Raw genomic sequence first — 17,229 nt, forward strand, 5'->3', positions numbered from 1 at the left:
CTTAAGACTCCTTGGTCTTGGCACTTGCCTTTGGCATTCTGAAGCCTCAGCCTATGTGTTTGGAGAGATTAAAGGTTATCCGTGTTATGAGAACCCCTCCCCTTGCACAGTTTAAGGGTCTAAATAAGCATATACTAGCTCAAATGTTAATGAGCAAAGTGATGGTCAATGAAGAAACCCTTCCCTTGACTTCGTTAAAGGCAGAAGTACCACAAAACTTGGACTTTCTTTGCTTGCAACTTAGAATGGCTTTAGTGCATGTAGTGCATCTGTCCATACAGCAGCTAGCTGCATGCATAAGCAGCCTCTTAAGAAAAAAAAAAAAAAGGCACTATGCATTTAATTCAGGATACCATGGAGGGCTCTCCTATGATCTTCAAGTGCCTTGTTCTTCAGTGACATAGTCATTGGGAGGACCTACCTGCATTTAAGAATGTAGCTATTTAATAAAATTAAGCTATTTGAAACTGAGCAGCTTACATGACAAACTGCATGCACTTTAAGTGTAATAGGCATTTGGTTTCTGAGCTTCTAATACACCACTTTGGCTTCATGGCTCTTGATCCTTAAGGAAAAAGTGCAAGCTGGATAGAGCAGTGTCTGAATCTGCAGGATGTGCTGTATCTCTCCAGATGTGCTCCAGCTCTATCAAACTTGCTGTATTTCCTGTTGGCTGGACCAAGCCAGAAAGCATCAATCCAAACAGCTTCAAATGAGAGGACTGTCATAGAAATGCTAACTCAGACTTGCAGCCCTGTTCTGAGGCAGACTGGGAAGAAGATACTTGATACTCTATGGTCCCCAGGCAATGCCTCAGATTGAGGCTTTGGGGTTTTTCCCCTCCAAGGCCTGCTACATGTATTAGCAGAGCAGACTGGGTATCACTGATGTGATACAGATGCAGCTCATCTGGACTAAATGCCCAGTTAGCCCTAAAGTTCAGCCAAACACAAGTCTGTCCACGCTGGCAGCCTGACCATGGCATGTCAGTGTTGTGCCTTGCGAGGGCTTCATTGCTGCCACAGCTTGTGACTGTCCATCCAATACCACCTTGGCCTTTTGTGCCCAGGAACAGGGGGAGGGGGTGCTGTTTGGTCTCTCCTTATCTCTTTGGATTCATTGTGCCTTGTGTGTGTGTTTCTAACCCTTTCTCTTGTTGCTGTCACTCCTTCTTTCTCCGCTGGCGCCATTTCTGTCCATCCCATCTCATTGGCTGCTGTAGCAATAGGTAAGAGACGCGTGGTAGGCCATGACTGGCACTGCACAGTGGGCAACTGGTATGCTAGAAAAGCTTCACAGACCAGAGGCTTCTCTTCTAGCGTGCACCAGTCTGGTTGCTGGTTCTGGTACTAGTTCTAGTGGGTTAGAACTTGAGGCTGGGAGGGCTAATGTTCCAGAACAAGCTGAACTTTCCTTGCAAGGCTTACTGGAGGGGAGGAATGGGGCTTTTAGATATTGTTATTTTATAGTAGACTATTTTCTTATGGAAAAAATAATTTAAAAATGAAATACTAATTTAACTCAAACTTGCAAACCTTCTGGGGCAATAAAACCTGAGAAGTATTTGAAGGCCAGAATTTTGCTTATGGGGGAGCATGTTTACTGATGAAGCTTCTACAAATGTACCCAGACCTTCAAGGAGCAAACACCGGCTGTAGTAGCATATGTTCCTTTGAATATCCTTTGTTTTCAAACTTGGAAGTGTCTGCTGGATTGTTGAAAACCCTCAATGCTTACAAGCATCTGTATGCCTGTATCCTTGCTTGCAAGGATATTATTACTGTCTGCTCTCAAACATGGTTCTGCATAATCATTACCATGGCCTTGATGCTGCAGTCAGAAGACCTACTGTTCTACATAGTCTCTAAGAATATGCGTAATAAAGCACAACTAGATGAGTCTTGGCTTGGTGTGTAGACTATTGCTTTAAGTCTTGGTCTTGTCATATAAAGCACTCAGGCTTCCTTCCTGTGTTCTTAGGATTGGTGGACTTTAACTTAATATGGGGAGTTTATCTTGACTTGTAGCTACGGGATAAGGAAACTCTAGTGTGGAAGAGCTGGCATCCAGAAAGCCACTTGGACATCCCTGTTTACCCAGGAGGGATTTGGTCCCTGTCAGTAGTGTATAGACAGTTTGGATGAAAGATGGCAGCAGCTAGGGGAAGCTTGCACAGCACCTTTTTGGCACTGTGCGGAACACTTTTACTTTACCATAAATGGTACTGGATCATCCAGTGCACGTAATGCAGTGCTACTAGCACGTGGCACTGTGGGGACCCTAAGTCCATGTGCGAGACACCTGTTCTGAAGCCTAGCAGGCTTGAGAGGACAAGTGTAACCAGAAAGCCAAATATGTTCCTAATCCTGCTTGCTGCTTTGAGCCTGCCCTCCTTGATACCTGCGGTATGGAGGTGAGGTGGATCTGAGAACTAAAGCTCCCTTTCGTGATATACCTGGGTACTGACTTCTGCTAGGTGACCCAGGTAGGTTTTGCTGTTTTTTCCTCAGTGGTATGTCTGGGAGGAACTGCCATTGACAAATATCTTGGGAGACTACAGCTTGCTTTGGGACAAGAGGTTGAAGGCCTGGGCATGCAGAGTAGACAGTAATTAGGTGTTTGGTCAAAACGGGGCTCTTTGAGCCATAAGCTGCTACTGTGTTTGTTCCCAGCTATGGCAATCGATCAGGAGCACAAGCAAAATTAGTTGAAGGAAAGGTTCCTTTGCCATCTGACTCTAGATGGAGGTTAGCTTCTCCTTCTGACTACAGTTGCACTGTAGTCTAAAGCTCCTTAGAGACCAGTAGCACTCTGTCTCTACTTTACTTTGTGCAGAATTTAATGTCTGACTCTGCTCAGAGCCTTCACTTGTTCCTCTTAGAGACATCCCAAGGCACCCTTCCTAAGTGAGCTTGGTTTATGTAGTTCAGTGTCTGACTGTAATCACATAAGCAGAACTGTGCAGCCAGCTTGTTTTCACGTACGCTGTGCTAACTTATCTTTGGTGATGATCTTGTAGGCGGAATGCTGTCGACGCCTTCCGCGTCAATGTCATCCACGCACGGCAGCAGGTACGCTCGCCTGTCACCAACATCGCCCGCACAAGTTTCTTCCATGTCAAGCGTTCCAACATCTGGCTGGCTGCTGTCACCAAGCAGAATGTCAATGCTGCCATGGTATTCGAGTTTCTTTACAAGATGTGTGACGTGATGACTGCCTACTTCGGGAAGATCAGTGAGGAGAACATAAAGAACAACTTTGTGCTGATCTATGAGCTGCTGGATGGTGAGACGTTTCCCTTATCTGTTATGTGATATTGCACTTGGTCATTCTAAAACCCTTAGCTTAGTTTGATATAGTAATAATCCTTGACGTATTTTTAACATGTGTGACTGAGTTCAAAATTGTTTGTTCTGCTTTCTAATGCTACCTGTACTGTAAGTGTAGCTAACATCTCAAGCCCATAGCCTTGTGTTGATTGTGGCTCACTTCACTGAAGTGCTGGGAGCTGTGCACTTGCATAATTGAGGCAGCTGGTACTGGACCCCAGCTTCTGAGTGGATCCTGTGTAGATGTAGGGCTATCATTATACTGAGGTATATAAAGAGGCCTATCATTACCACCCCTAAGGCTAGCCATCCCAGCTTGTGCCCAGGTGGGTGTAGCACAGTATGGTAGCAGTCACCCCAGGCTGCGGTTGGCTGCTGCTCTTGGGTTGCCTCTTGGGGCCAGTTCTGAGACAGAAGGAAACTTATAAAACCCAACCTGCTCTGTCCCAGCCCTACCTCCCCCAGTGATACAGCTCCAGATTTCACCGTAGAACAATAATACAGTGTCCCTTCAGCTGCTCGTGATATCAGCCTGCTGTGGAGATTGCCCTTGAGCTATCCCAGTTTGGCATAACATGAGCACTTTGTATTAGTTACGCTTCAATTTGTTTTCCAGACAAGGCACCGCACGTGTGTGTCCTGGGATTCTTAGCCAAGGGTCACAGCGACTGATGGCTTCTATGTTCCTTCTGGGCAGATCAAGAGACTGCTGTTTCTCTGCTTTGGTCAGTCACTGCTGTCTCCTAGTAGGCACAGTGAGATCAAAACCTGCCAGTGTGGTGTTACTCAGTATTCACGTTAGTGGTCTTCTCTCCCTTCTAGACCTCTTGTGGGTTGTTCCCTTCCTCTTTGAGGGGAGTGGGTGTTAAGTACACTAGCTGTCTATAGTTAACATCTGTTTCTTTCCCACACTGATCATCCTGCAGTGCCACTACTCTGCTGTTATTTTTTTAGGTTTTGATTTTTATTACATCTTCATATGAAAATCAAAACCTAAAGAAAATGCTGCAAAGAGAGATTGTTCTGCTATTGAATAAACCCTCTTTATTGTCCCTTGGATGTTGTTGGAAAAACTCTTCAGTGTGCCCTGTCCATATGGCTAGTCTAGCTGATATTTAGTCCTGAAGTGCAGCTGTATTTAAAAACCAGCAAATTCATCAGTTGGACAGCTTTCCATCACCCCTTCTCTCCAAAATATTGCACAGGGAAGTCAATTTAGCAAGGCTGTTTCTTGTCTCTTGGTAAGGAACGCTCCAGCAACTTATCCAGAAATTTAATGTGTAAGCAGTATCTGTGTACTAATTGGCTCTCTCCTTAGAGGAATGGTTGGCATGTTTATACCTTGCAGCTCTGAACTAACCTTCTCTTACCCTTCTGTAGAAATCCTGGACTTTGGCTATCCTCAGAACTCTGAAACAGGGGCCCTGAAGACCTTCATCACTCAGCAAGGCATCAAGAGTCAGGTAACCAGAGGAATTTGGGGTACAGCAGTGCTCTGCTGATTAATTTTCTGCAAGCCTGTTCAAGAAAGTATGGTCTTAATTACCAACCAGTTTGACCTGTGCTGAGTGGAGGTGCCTGAGTAGATCGAGAACACCCTGGCAGGGATGTAGCTCAGTGACATCTCATTCTAGGTGTCTCTGCGCTTGGGTGACCTCAGGTTCCCTGGTGCATGGTAAGATGTGGGAGGAAGGGCCCTGAGCTAGGATAATGCCAGTCCCTTGCATGTAAATGATTGCTGGCTTCAGGCTCTGCTCTGTGTCAGCTTCTGACAGAGGATAAACAAATCTACCTGCTGAACCAGAAATAGCTCTTCTGTGTGTGAATCTTGCTGAGCAGATCTGTTCTCCACCAGCCTTTAGTGCTTTGAGCTGTCAGGATTTTCATGCCTGCCTTGTAATGAAGTATTCTTCAGCCTTGTGGATCTTGCTGTCAGGAAGCTGATGTTATTCTGTTGCTGCCTGTAACATCTTTGCAGACCAGCATCAGCACAGTCTGAGTTTTCTCATGTTAGAGATGAGAATCTCTATCATGCATTTGGCACAATATTAACCCTTGCAACAAAGTTTACATGGAGGTAGAAGATAAAGGGCACCTGGGGAAAAAGACACTTAAATTGGACTGTTCTTGGGAATGTGTTTTAAACTAGCTCTAATCCTACTCCAGGCTACAGTCCTCAAAACCAGGCTTCCTATCTTGAACAGCTCATGCTCAACCTCTGAAACCAAAGGACTGTTATAGTCACTGTTTCTCGTGTCCCCAAGGAATATTGCTTACCTTGTCCATCTGACACAGCTATGCAGCTCCTAATGAGGACTTAGCCTAAAACTCAGTCCTCTCCCTTGTGTAGCAGATGAGTCAGGAGAAGATCTGGGAATCAGTTTGTACTGAAGCTCTCTGCAGCAGAGGTCTGGGTGAAACTTCAGCCCCAAGGTACAAACAGAAGCAAAGTGCTAAACAAGAGCCTGCCTGGTGACTTCTTGTTAAGGATAAGCAGAGGTCAAAGTCTCTGGAGGCTCTGTTTCAACTCCGTTCATCAGCACTGACTTCCTAAGAACTCTCTTTTAATCTACTAGTAGCAAGACTAGCTGCATCTCAAGAAGGAGGTGAGAGAGAAGCTGCCCCGAGCAAATGTATTTCCTGCTAGAACAGCAAACTGTTTCACAAGAGGGCATGCATATATCAGTGGCCAGATGTGAGTGTATCCGGTCTTAGTCCCCCATCCCAAGCCCTAGTGTAAATCATGCTGGCCTTCTGCAATCTGACATTTTGGACAGTCAGCACTCAAGATAGCTGAGTCAGCTCCTGTTCCCAGGAAAATTCAAAACTAACCACCACCCTCACTTCCTTCCCTAGCTCTTTTTTTTTTTTTTGCTTTTGTCTGTTTTAACAACCCCTTATGCTGTTTCTGTGCAAATCACTGTCACAGCATCTTGCTTCATTCAACAGCAGGTTTAGTCCTTCCCTTACAAAGAGGAGTTTGGACTTCAGCTTTACATAAGTAAGCAGTTATTCTGCTCTGTGTTGGAAGCTTGTGCAGACCAGTTCAAAAAGCAGAAGTAATCCTTTCCAGGCACAGTATGGCAGGGGCAACAATTGAAACAGTACTTGCCATATTTCCTTATCTGCTCTCTACTCTGGTACATCTAGCCTTGTCCTTCACTTACAGCCAGTACATTGGGCCAAAATCTGGGACTGGGTGGTCTGTCATCTGTATTCCCTTATCCCTGCTTAGTTCGTGATGGTGCTTTCTTTGGGCTTGTGTCCTGCTGAATTTAAGGAGCAAAATCCACAGTTATGGCAGACTTTCCAAACTCAACTTTTTGACTTTGTTCTCAATGAAAGATTTGAAGCCTGCTGAGCTGCTGCCCCCTGAATGCCCACCCTGTATGGCTACAGTGGTCTTTCCAGGGCTGGTGATCTTGGAATATAAGGTCTGCTTTGTTTTTTTGAAAGTGGATCCGATATTGCTGCATTGCTTGCCAAGGGAGGTACCACCTCTGTGCTCTGGGAATGGGGTGGTGTAGCACACAGATTTTAAAAGGTGCTGGCGTGCAACATGGTTTCACTTCTAGTCCCTACCCATGAAGTAGCCCACTACTCAGATAGCAGGACTGCAGGCCATGCTGATGTCCTGCTATCAGAACTGATGCAGGCATTGGCTCAAATACCTTCCTCCAGCAGAGGCTAAACCTGCTTTTACACCTCGAGGTGGAGCTGTGCTCCGTGTGCTCAGTTCTCACTCTTCAGATCCTGTCTGCATCTGTCCAGCCTTCATTAACTAGCTGAATGTTGTAGTTTTCTTCCCCTCCAAGTGCTTTCTGGGAGTGTGAGTTGGTCAACTCTTAGTTTACAGTGTTACCCCAAACCTTCACAGAATCACAGAATCGTATAGGTTGGAAAAGACCTTTAAGATCATCGAGTCCAACCATAAACCTAACACTACCAAGACCACCACTACACCGTGTCCCTAAGCACCTCATCCAAACGTCTTTTAAATACTTCCAGGGATGGCGACTCAACCACTTCCCTGGGCAGCCTGTTCCAATGCTTGACAACCCTTTCCGTGAAGTAAAATGTCCTAATATCTAGTCTAAACCTCCCCTGGTGCAACTTGAGGCCATTTCCTCTCGGCCTATCACTTGTTACCTGGGAGAAGAGACCGACCCCCACCTCTCTACAACCTCCTTTCAGGTAGTTGTAGAGAGCAATAAGGTCTCCCCTCAGCCTCCTTTTCTCCAGGCTAAACAACCCCAGTTCCCTCAGCTGCTCCTCACAAGACTTGTGCTCCAGACTCTTCACCAGCTTCGTTGCCCTTCTCTGGACACGCTCCAGCCCCTCAATGTCTCTCTTGTAGTGAGGGGCCCAAAACTGAACACAGTATTCGAGGTGCAGCCTCACCAGTGCTGAGTACAGGGGCACGATCACTTCCCTAGTCCTGCTGGCCACGCTATTTTTGATACAAGCCAGGATGCCATTGGCTTTCTTGGCCACCTGGACACACTGCTGGCTCATATTCAGCCAGCTGTCAACCAACACTCCCAGGTCCTTTTCCACCAGGCAGCTTTCCAACCACTCTTCCCCAAGCCTGTAGCGTTGCATGGGGTTGCTGTGGCCCAAGTGCAGGATCTTGCACTTGGCCTTGTTAAACCTCATACAGTTGACCTCGGCCCATCCATCCAGCCTGTCCAGGTCCCTCTGCAGAGCCTTCCTACCCTCAAGCAGATCAACACTCCCGCATAACTTGGTGTCATCTGCAGACTTAGTGAGGGTGCACTCGATCCCCTCATCCAGATCATTGATAAAGATATTAAGCAGGACTGGCCCCAACACAGAGCCCTGGGGAACACTGCTTGTGACCGGCCGCCAACTGGAGTAAACTCCATTCACCACCACTCTTTGGGCCCGGCCATCCAGCCAGTTCTTAACCCAGCAAAGAGTACACCTGTCCAAGCCATGAGCAGCCAGTTTCTCTAGGAGAATGCTGTGGCAAACTGTGTCAAAAGCTTTACTGAAGTCTAGATAGACAACATCCACAGCCTTTCCCTCATCTACTAGGCGGGTCATCTTGTCGTAGAAGGAGATCAGATTGGTCAAGCAGGACCTGCCTTTCCTGAACCCATGCTGGCTGGGCTTGATCCTTTGGTTATTCTCTACATGCTGTGTGATAGCACTCAGGATGATCTGCTCCATCAGCTTCCCCGGTACCGAGGTCAGGCTGACAGGCCTATAGTTCCCCGGGTCCTCCTTCCGACGCTTCTTGAAGATGGGCGTCACATTTGCTAATCTCCAGTCAGCAGGGACCTCCCCAGTTAGCCAGGACTGCTGGTAAAGGATGGAAAGGGGCTTGGTGAGCACATCTGCCAGTTCCTTCAGTACTCTCGGGTGGATCTCATCAGGCCTCATAGACTTGTGAGCGTCTAAGTGGTGCAGCAGGTCACTAACCATTTCCTCCTGGATTATGGGGGCTCCATTCTGGTCCCCGTCCCTGTCTTCCAACTCTGGGGGCTGGGTACCCAGAGAACAATTGGCCCTGCTATTAAAGACTGAGGCAAAGAAGGCATTAAGTACCTCAGCCTTTTCCTCATCCTTTGTCACTGTGTTCCCTCCTCCGTCTACTAGGGGCTGGAGATTCTCCTTAGCTCTCCTTTTGCTGCTAATGTATTTAAATAAGTATTTTTTGTTGTCTTTTACAGCAGCAGCCAAATTGAGCTCTTAGACATACCTTAGACAACCTTAGACATACTGTAGTGCTAAAATGCTAGTAGTACTTCTGACAAGTGAGGAGAGGGCTGCCACCAGCTGCCAGAGCCCAGGAAGCCTGCTGGTAGCTGTGCCTTTAACCTAGTCAACGTGCTGGCAACTGAGTAGAACAAGTTGGATATTCTTGTCCAATTTTAGCTGACTTATTTGTCTAGCTCAGGGAAGCTCCCAGTCCTGAGACATTTTAGACCCAGGTGCCTTCAGTCCTTCCCTTAGGGAACACTCATTCTGCTGGGTGATCTCAGCTTCAGGGCTCCCCAGGCATCTGCTTCCAGATCTATCCAGTCACTTTCTGTAGCAACGAGTAGAGGTTCATGGCACTGATGCTGTTGCGGGAGATAAGAACAATCAGCACATGATCAGTGTCTCTTTGGAAGCCAGAGAACTGAGTATTATATCTACATGTGCCTCTTGTTCCTCTTAAGCCTAAACAAAGCATTGAACAAGGCAGATAAGGAGGGTTTTTTTGTGGGACAGACAAGAGAGGTACTTTGTACTGCATTGAGCACTTACCTAGGCAGTTCCCAGGGGAGTGTAAAACTCTCTGCCTCTTAGATGTTACAGTGATGGCTCTGCTTGCTCAAGGAGTGACTGCGTCTGTGGCAAGAGCATGTGTGAAACCAAGCCACTGCTGGTTTAAAGCTGAGATCATGTACTGCCACCCTGTGGGCCCAGTGCAAGGCTGCTGGGGCAGGACCCACTTCTGGGTTCTGCAGTTATTCTGGTGGAAGAGGCAGAATTAACAAGGATATAACTTTATACAGGGCCCAGCCTTAAGATGGCTGCATTCCTGGATGCCTTGTACTTCTCATAGTCTGGGCATTTGTGCCATGGTAAACATCCAGGGCTTGCTTTAAGAACGGCAATATGAGGAGTCTGCTCTGCATAGGAACATTACTGGGAGTGGTCTTTGGCCTGTCTGTCACTCCCTCTGCTCTACCTTTATTTGCGTGGTGCATAATGGGCCAAGTCTGAAAAGACATTTCATTGCTAGGAGTACTGGGTTTCTTGAGGGAAGCTAAAGGTCAAAGACCCTCATCTTGTTTGTGCTAATTAGCTACCTAATTAATGATGAGCTGGCCTGCTTTGTTCCTGTCCTGAGGTAGCCTTAAGCCTAACCTGCCTCTTTCTCCCTTCCTCCCTTTTCTTGCTATTGACCTGCTTGCCTGTTAACCCTGTGTGCACCACACTTGCTGCTATACATCTACTTCTTGACTTTCTGCGTGTGACTGGACCCCGCCTGTAGCATCAGGTAGGAAACCTCCCTGTGTCTCTCAACACAATCCTTAATGCTCTTAGGAGGCTTAGAGCCTGGATGCTGTTAGATGCATGTTATGTTAGTGTTGGTGTATGACTTGAATGACTGCAGTCATTAAGAAGCAGTCCTTGGGGAGCAGCTGTCTTACGGCCCTAGGGTTTCATGTTGGATAAGAGTATGAACTGGCCTGTCACCTGCTTCTCTGCTTGACGTGGATTGATGTGACAGTCTGAGACATGATTTGAATGTCACTGCAGGGAGGCATGGTCTCCACCAACTAGATGTAGCCTAATGGACTAGCTAACAAAATGTAAGAGCCTCTCCTGCTGTCGTTATGACCAATTTTTAGTTAGGCATAGGATTTGCTGTATTGAGGAGAGAATGACCGAATCATGGGGTGTGTGACAGCACCCATATCTAAGTGTCAAAAGCACTTGTGTGTAATAAATGGCAAGCACTTGCTCTTAGATTTAGAGGAAGCTTTCTTAGTCTTTGAGTTTATCTAGAGATCTAAGATGTCATTTCTTCCTTTCAGACTAAGGAAGAGCAGTCCCAGATCACGAGCCAGGTGACTGGACAGATTGGATGGAGACGTGAAGGGATCAAATATCGTCGCAATGAACTCTTTCTTGATGTGCTGGAGAGCGTGAATCTCTTGATGTCCCCTCAGGGTAAGTAGGAGGTGTAGAGCTGGCATCCTTCTCCCCTTCAAGGTTTGTGAGTGGGATCTTGTGTAAGTGTTCTGAACTGCACTCTTCTCTATATCAGGTCAGGTTTTGAGTGCCCACGTCTCTGGCAGAGTGGTGATGAAGAGTTATCTGAGTGGAATGCCAGAGTGCAAGTTTGGCATGAATGACAAGATTGTAATTGAGAAACAGGGCAAAGGGACTGCGGATGAAACGGGGAAAAGGTAAGAGGCATTGGGGTAAAAGCCACTTGCCACCAGGGACTCTTATAAAAGGGCAGCACTTAGTAGCTTTTCTGATCTGACAGACAAAGCTCATCTCTTCTTCCCTTCAGCTACTACTGCTAATTTTTCCCTGGGTAGGGCAGTTGTCATGCGGGCTACCAGCCTGAGGGCCTCAATACAGAGGGCTTCTCTGCAGCAGGGCTAATGTGAGCAGGTGGAATGTCATTGTTGGTGTCTGACTTCACAGCTTTACATGGGCAAGTGCCAGGAGCCCTTCAAGTATTAAGATTCAAACGTAGTGTTAATTGTGGAGTTCTTGCAGCTGGAAACATTTCTCCAAGATTAATTCTCCCAGAGCTTGTGTCTCTAGCAGTTCTAGTCAGTGCAGAGACTCTTATTCATAGGATGCAGTAGTAGTGCTCCCAGGGAACAATGAAGGAACCCCTCTGACCATAGCCTGCTCTACCCAGACTGTTCCCACAAACTAGAACAGCTGACAGACTAATACTGGGTAAGCCCCTCCTACTGATGTACAGGTGCTCAGTGGCCATGTGGATTGGAGGCTCATCCCTTCCAGGAGCCCAGCTGCACCCTTCCTTCCCAGCTGCACCTCAGTCAGTACCTACATTGAAGCTGAAAACAGGTCTTATGCCTTTTCCAGCCCTCATGCTTGGGGTGAAGAGATAAAAGCAAAGGGACTGCCACTTTTCTCACTTTTCTCTCACTAACCGTTTGCAACTCAACTGTGTTTCTCTTGGTTGTTTTTTTCTTTTTTTTTTTTGCTGACCCCAGTGAATTGGGAAGGTAGATAATCTGCTTCAGCTGTGTGTGCACTCTGCTCTCCCCTTGTCTCTTGCTTTGTGTGACTTGTGCATGTAACTCTGATCTCAGACACTTTCCATGATGGTTCCTGTAAATGGAGCTGAGCTGCTATTTGCCTTTTCTCTCAGAACCAAGCCAAGAGCTATCACTTCACTGTCACCTTTAAGCCACCTTTCCTGTACCTGAATCTAGCTAGTAAAATGGATGAGCCTCAGGTGGCTGCCCAGTGGGAATATACTCTAGTGAAAATGTCATCTGTGTAGGCCTCTGAAGAGTCAGTAACACTGTCCAAAAGCTTCTGTGCCGTGAGTGCCTTTGCCTGTAAATGTGCTACTTTCCTGAGTTACAGAAGCAAGATGGACAGGGACTCTTGCTGGGTGGTTCTGTGGTGGGCAAGAGCTTGGAGAAGTCACTGTCCAGAAGCGTTTAGTTATGAGGTGACCAAGAGGAACAGCTGCTGCCATTGCTTTTCAGCATCTAGCATGTGGCAACACCAAACCCCAAGTAATGCGGCCTGAGACCTGGAGCAGTGCTAGGCAGCGGGACTTTCCCAGCAGTGTTCCAAAGAAACAGGAACTAGTCAGCTGATGTTGGCTCTCTTCTGGGCAACAGATTAGGAAAGACTAACTCCCACATACAAAGCACAAACTACACCACTGGGTCGTGTAACTAAACAGCCAGTCAGCGTGGGGTCAGTCTGCTTCCCATTTGTGCAGGTAATGGTGGTTCCTAGGACAGCTGAACCTGACTGTAGTGCTTGTACTCAGCACTTGCATGGTTGTCCTGTTGCTCCCAGCAGTTGAGGCAGCCTAGATATCACAGTGCTATATTGCTGCCTCTTCTGTTGCTGCCGCCTTCTCATTTTCTGGTCCCTCTCGGTAGCTGAGAGTTCTTGGCTGACCTCAGGACCTGTAGCAAGGAAGGTATTCTCAGAGACTAGAAGCCAGCACAAGTTCAGTGCTGGCAGGTTAGGCTAGTCCACCTAGGTGGACAGATGGTACCTGTGTAGATTTTTAGAAGTGAGAGATACAAACTTTTACAGCATAATATTGTGGTCTTTGGCAAATCGGTTCAGAATCAAACCACCTGCTAGCAGTGTGGAAATCAACAGCTGTGAAGAGATTTCTGAACAGGAAGACCCTGAACCTGGCATCTCCTGGCTGTGTGGCAGTGGGATAGCTTTGTGGACAGGAAAGTGTTTTCTCTCCTTTGAACTGTGCTGCGAGAAGAATTGGGCTAGCAGAGTTGCCTTTGCAGTACTGAGGTGCTGCTGGCAGGCAGACCCAAGCATTGTGTTGCTGGCTACGACAGAAGGGTGCTCCTCTAATCTCTCTCCTCTTTGGGGAGAGGAGGGAGAGAATTCTTTCAAACAAGCTTCCTGAAATATGATTATTTTTTTTTGTGGTGGTGAAACAAGGAAAGTCTGAGCCAAGAGGCTGCTGTCCCCTAAATCTCTCCCTGCCTCCCCATTTCCTGGACACCTGCGATGGCAACATGCTCTGTAGAGTAGTTTCTGCCTGCGCAGACTTTGACTGCACCAAGATACCAGGGCTGCAGCTTGTACTTTTTTAACTGTGTCTTGTGTTTTTAGCGGCAAACAGTCAATTGCCATCGACGACTGCACTTTCCACCAGTGTGTGAGGCTCAGCAAGTTTGATTCTGAGAGGAGCATCAGCTTCATTCCACCAGATGGAGAGTTTGAGCTCATGAGGTATGGTGGTGGGGGATGAACAGGCTGGTGTTGACATCTGCTTGCTGCTACAGGAGTGTTGCTGCTCTCATGCAGACTTGCAGCCCTTGAGCACCTAACAAATATGCACTTGCCTTCTTTCTTCTCAGAGTGGAATCTGTAGGGTGTCACACAAATTGTTCTGTTACAAATGTCGTAAAAGCCCAGCTGCGTGGTTTTCTTTGCCACAACCATAGTGTTGGATGTGGGTTTCCTTACCCTTTAGCTTGCTATATCTGGGTTTTTGGTTTGTTTTTTTTAAGTGGTTAAAACTGGTGTCCTTGAACAGAGTCATTGGCAGGTACAAGATGTAAAACCTGGGACTCAATAAACCATCACTGCCCTAGGGCAGCACAGATCTTACTGCTGCTTCCTTCTGGGATGGCTCCATTTCTGGCTGATGTTTCTAAGCTGTTCCCTGTGTGCAGAGGCTGTCTCTTTAAGGAAGGTGGTACAATTTGAGACCCTAAGGGAGTTAACTCCTTCTTAGAGTTCACTGTTCCTTCCATCCCTGCAGATACCGAACCACTAAGGACATCATCCTTCCCTTCCGTGTGATTCCCCTGGTGCGGGAGGTGGGTCGGACCAAGCTGGAAGTGAAGGTGGTGATCAAATCAAATTTCAAACCTTCCTTGCTGGCCCAGAAGATAGAGGTAAGAGAAAAAAACCTATGGTCTCTTGTGCCTGGGAATTGTGCCTCTGCTTTATGTCCCCTGCTATGGAATCCTCACAGATGAGTCCTCAAGCTTGTACAGGACTAAGAGTGACGTGAATGCCCCACAGATGTGTGGTGCTGCTGTGCTGTGGAAGGGAACTGCCGTAGAGTAGGGAGGTGGACATTGTTTTCAGTTGCACAGCCACCTTGGCAGAGGCCTAATTCCCTGCAGCAACTGTTCGCTTAATGTCTTGGGCACTGTGGAAAGTTCACATTCTTCTGTCTGCATGATCTGATGGTATGTCAGACAGGCAGCAGGCTATGAACTGTGTAAGACAGGCTAAGGGTGGCTTTGCAGCTTAGTCCCCTTCTGGGAAAGGCTTACTGCTGCAAAGCTAGGCTGTCCAGAGCCTGGTGCAACTAGCCTGGCCAGCCTGGCATCCTTCCTGAGTTCATCTGCCCGACACTAGGCGGGTTTCCTGCAGCCTGAACCGGAGAGCTCTGCCCTGTTCCTCACTGACTGTTGTGGATTCTGAAAATGTGTTTGAACCTTTACTTCAAAGCAAGAAACTGAAGAGCTAGCCTAGGATGCCTTGTAGCAGCTGATGTTCTCTGCGTCCTGAGATGGGAGAGAGAAGGCCAAGGGGTCCAGGACAGGTGGTCTTCCCCTGAGACTGTACAGAGTGCCCAGGCCGCAGTCTCCTTGCCCCTGCTCACCAGACTCTGCCTTCTAGGTCCGGATCCCAACGCCCCTCAATACCAGTGGAGTGCAAGTCATCTGTATGAAAGGGAAGGCAAAGTACAAGGCCAGTGAGAATGCCATTGTCTGGAAGTAAGTGAGCGTGTTGGGTCTGGGGTGCTGCAGGGGCAGGGCTTGAGGAGGCAGAGCCCGTTTAGTGCTCCTGTCTGCCCTGAGCACGTGTAGTGAAGGGGAGAGTAAACTCGGGCACCTCCTCACTTCTGGGCTTTCTCTGATAGGATAAAGCGTATGGCTGGAATGAAGGAATCCCAGATCAGTGCGGAGATTGAACTGCTGCCCACCAATGACAAGAAGAAGTGGGCTCGGCCCCCGATCTCCATGAACTTTGAGGTGAGTCCTTGTCTGCCTTCCAGGGTGCAGCTAACCTTAGAGAAGCTTTGTCAGTCAGGCCCTGAATTACACAGGTTTGAGTGCTCCCTGACCCAAGCCACCATGTGACTCTTTGTAACACAAGGCAAGCCAGGTGGCAAAGCTAATGGAAGAAAACTGCCCTTAAAGCCAGTGGAGTCTGTCACTGCATGCAGGGAGTAGGGAAGGGAACAGCAACTCTTGGTGTCCATTTCTAGATGCATAGCCAAGAAGTCCTCTGGCTTTTGTGTCTGGAGAGCATCTTACCCCTCTGTTCCAATGCGCTCCGTTGCCTTTCCCTTTCTCAATAGGTCCCGTTTGCGCCCTCTGGGCTGAAGGTGCGCTACCTGAAAGTCTTTGAGCCAAAGCTGAACTACAGTGACCATGATGTGATAAAATGGGTGAGGTACATCGGCAGGAGCGGGATCTACGAGACCAGATGCTAGCCCCAGCAGGCTGGCGGGCTCCCTCTTCTCCAAGCCATCCTCCGCCTCTCCTCAGTCTTCAAGTACATTCAGAGAAAACATCTGCCTGGCCCCTCTATGCAGATTGAAAGCCCCTGTGGCTCACCTTGGGAGCGGACTCACCTGCCTGTGCTCGGTTACCATCCACGCTGCAGCTGAAGTTCAGAACCCAATAGCACGCAGGGGTGCAGTCAGCCTCCTGCTCCCTGCCCCAGGGTGGGGAAGGGCTAGTCTAACTCCCATCCTCTCGTGATCTTTCTAGGGAACGTCCACCATTAAACTCCTCTTCTGTTGGTGTCTCACTACTTGCATCATATCCTAGTATTTTTGAAGTTCTTGTGCATATGTACTCGTAGAATAGACCTAAACATAGACTGGACAAATCTGAGTTGAAGTTACCCTGGCTTCTGTACTCTAGCTATTGCTGTTGTGGTAGATGTTGCTGGCCAGTCTGAGATGCCTGGGGTGGTGAGTTTGTCGGGCCTCCACCAGAGGAGATAGTGGGCTCACCAGATCTCACCACCACCTTATATTTCTTGCAAAGTCGTCAGTATAGAGTCCTGCCGTGGGAAGGTTTGTGACCAAAAAGGATGAGGGTTTAGACTCTTGCTGGTGTGTATGTGGGTGGCACAGCATTTCAGGTCCTTAGAGCACTTACCTCCACCCACTGCTGGCTCGAGCCAGTCTCTCCTTTCCAAACAAATTGGAAATGTGGCCCGTCTGTCCCAGGGAGTGCAGGTCAGCTGAGCTCTGTCAGGATGTGAACAGGGTCTGTCCTCGGGGAATCTAAAATGCAGTTGGCAGAAAGAGCCCACCCCCCGCCCCAGCCTGCCCTCTCCACACTTCTACCAAATGCTTCTGGGCCATAGGAATGCTGCTGCTACCCACAATCCTGCTTCTGGTAGTGTGGTCTCCATTTTGTACACTTTGTGATTTGTCCAGCTCTGAATCTAATAAAGTATGTAGAACGGAGAAGGCTGCCTGCGCTGCTGTTTGGGACTTGTGGTGCAAGAGCCTGGGCTGTGCTCTGGGCCTGTGCCAGAGTGTCCCGGGGCTTGCCTTTGTTGCTTCCCCAGCCCTGGGCTGCCTGGGGGTTCGTAGGTGGAAAGAACAAGTGATGCTTTTGTTTCCAGCTGTGCCAGTGCTCGATTCCAGCTGCTGCTGTCACTGCTGCAGCTCCCTGGGGAAAGG

General features: G+C 48.0%; 1 protein-coding gene across 2 annotated transcripts in view; it reads left to right on the forward strand.

The window, feature by feature from the left end:
* Positions 1-17,007, forward strand: part of AP2M1 (adaptor related protein complex 2 subunit mu 1) — a 32,631-nt gene extending 15,624 nt beyond the window's left edge. For both annotated transcript variants that reach the window (XM_072867807.1, XM_072867808.1), the window contains exons 3-11: positions 3,020-3,285; positions 4,710-4,792; positions 10,886-11,021; positions 11,119-11,260; positions 13,674-13,793; positions 14,329-14,464; positions 15,201-15,298; positions 15,445-15,556; positions 15,886-17,007. In XM_072867807.1, coding sequence (XP_072723908.1) covers positions 3,020-3,285; positions 4,710-4,792; positions 10,886-11,021; positions 11,119-11,260; positions 13,674-13,793; positions 14,329-14,464; positions 15,201-15,298; positions 15,445-15,556; positions 15,886-16,020 — 1,228 coding nt within the window. In that variant the 3' untranslated portion in view covers positions 16,021-17,007. The remainder of the gene's footprint in view (positions 1-3,019; positions 3,286-4,709; positions 4,793-10,885; positions 11,022-11,118; positions 11,261-13,673; positions 13,794-14,328; positions 14,465-15,200; positions 15,299-15,444; positions 15,557-15,885) is intronic.
* The last annotated feature ends 222 nt before the right edge of the window (positions 17,008-17,229 follow it).

The sequence above is a fragment of the Ciconia boyciana genome, chromosome 7 (assembly GCF_034638445.1).
Source record: "Ciconia boyciana chromosome 7, ASM3463844v1, whole genome shotgun sequence".
Classification (NCBI taxonomy): Eukaryota; Metazoa; Chordata; class Aves; order Ciconiiformes; family Ciconiidae; genus Ciconia; species Ciconia boyciana.